The sequence below is a fragment of the Trypanosoma rangeli genome, assembly GCF_003719475.1.
Source record: "Trypanosoma rangeli strain AM80 chromosome Unknown Tra_15.4_contig_00605, whole genome shotgun sequence".
Taxonomy (NCBI): Eukaryota; Euglenozoa; class Kinetoplastea; order Trypanosomatida; family Trypanosomatidae; genus Trypanosoma; species Trypanosoma rangeli.
The window spans coordinates 3,008-4,526 of record NW_021706324.1 but is presented as its reverse complement, the minus strand read 5'-3'; the positions used below and the strand labels follow the sequence as shown (position 1 = coordinate 4,526).

Genomic DNA, 1,519 nt, shown 5'->3' with positions numbered 1-1,519 from the left:
GGGGGAACGCAACCGGGCGAACGCGCTGGTCGTATGGAGATATGGAAAAGAAAAAAGGGAGCAGCAACAACAAAAACGGACGCAGCACACCTGTACGAAGAGGGCACCTGCACATGCTGCTTGCCTGCTCTCCTCCACTGTGGTTGCGTGGCGCCCTGCGGCATGTGCCACTGGCACCCGGCTCCTCTACCGCGACCACGCACGCTCCGATGTGAGGCGGCGCGGTGTTGCATCTCCTGTCCACCGCCGCGAAAACGCACGCTTGTGCCATCCACATCCAACACGCGAGAACATGCGAACAAAAAAAAGAACAAGAGAGGACGAAAATTGTGTTTGCATGAGCGGGGAATGGTGTGGCGGCGGCATATGGGCCGTGTGAGGGGCGGGGCAGAAGCGGGGAGAGAGCGCAGGACTGTCTCGTTTGGGTCCCTCTCCCCGCACTGATGCCATCGTTGTGGCTTGGGTTTTGGTTTTGACTTGTTGTGTTGTTTGTTTTTCGCGGCGTGGTGCGGCGTGCGTGGATGTGGCGGGCTTATTTGTTTTTGTTTTTGTTTGCCTGACGCCTCTGTGGGGTGGGGCCGTCTTGGCGTGGCACCTCTCTTTCCCTCACTTTGTCTCCACCTCGCGAAGACAGACAGCAGTAGAAAAAAACACGCACACATCGTTCCACGCAGCGGGTATATGATGGCGGCCGAAGTTGGAATGCGGGCGCGCTCCGCGGTGAGGACTGCCGTCCGGTGGATGGCGCTGCTGCTGCTGCTGCAGTGCCTTGGCAGCCACCCCTCCTTCACCGCGGCGGGAGAATACAAACATGTGGTCGTTAAAATCAAGAGATATTTCAGCTTTCCCCATTCGGAGTTTCGTGAGAAACATGAAGGTCGGGTAGATTACGTCTCGTCATCAAAAAGTTGTGGTGCTAATGGAGGCCTTCTTACTGCGGATCAAACACCTGCTGCGCATCAGTCCATCACGGATTACTTGAGACAGGTGAGAGGCATTGCCGATGATCAGGTATTCACGTACATGGGCGGTGACGCCCTGCACAGCGCTTTTTCCCAGAACCATGCCAGTAAATGTTATCCCGGAATTACTACGCCATCGCTGAACTGCGTCTTTGAGTGGAATCAGGGGCTGTTTGAGGACACGAGTGCGAAGGTGAAACTACGTGGTGTTCCGTTTTTCAGAGGTTCACTGCACTCCATCCCTGGCGCAGGCCCACTGAACGGGTACGACGATTACTGGCACGAAGGTTACCCTGCCAACGGTCAATTGTTTTTAATATCTCGCCTGGATACGAAGAAGAAAAGGGCGACGACAACGTGGTACGACGGGAGTATCTCCGCCCAAATCAACGTTGATACGCCTAATGAGGCATTTGGCATTGTATGTGAGGTGCAAGACGAAATCATTACGACGACGACGACGACGACGACGACGACGACCACGACGACGACGGAGGCCCCGCCCACCACCACGACTACGACAGAACCGGAGGTGGTAGTTTCGTGGGTGCAGGATC

At 55.8% G+C, this 1,519-nt stretch overlaps 1 protein-coding gene across 1 annotated transcript, besides 1 other annotated feature; it reads left to right on the top strand.

Annotated features, from left to right (window-relative positions):
* Positions 1-451: 451 nt before the first annotated feature.
* Positions 452-497: a microsatellite.
* Positions 498-684: 187 nt separating this feature from the next.
* On the top strand, positions 685-1,518 carry TraAM80_09528 (uncharacterized protein; the record flags this gene model as incomplete). The annotated part of the gene is made up of 1 exon (XM_029386207.1): positions 685-1,518. A coding segment is annotated over one exon (834 nt), but the record flags the coding sequence as incomplete, so codon positions are not given.
* Between the last annotated feature and the right edge of the window lies 1 nt (position 1,519).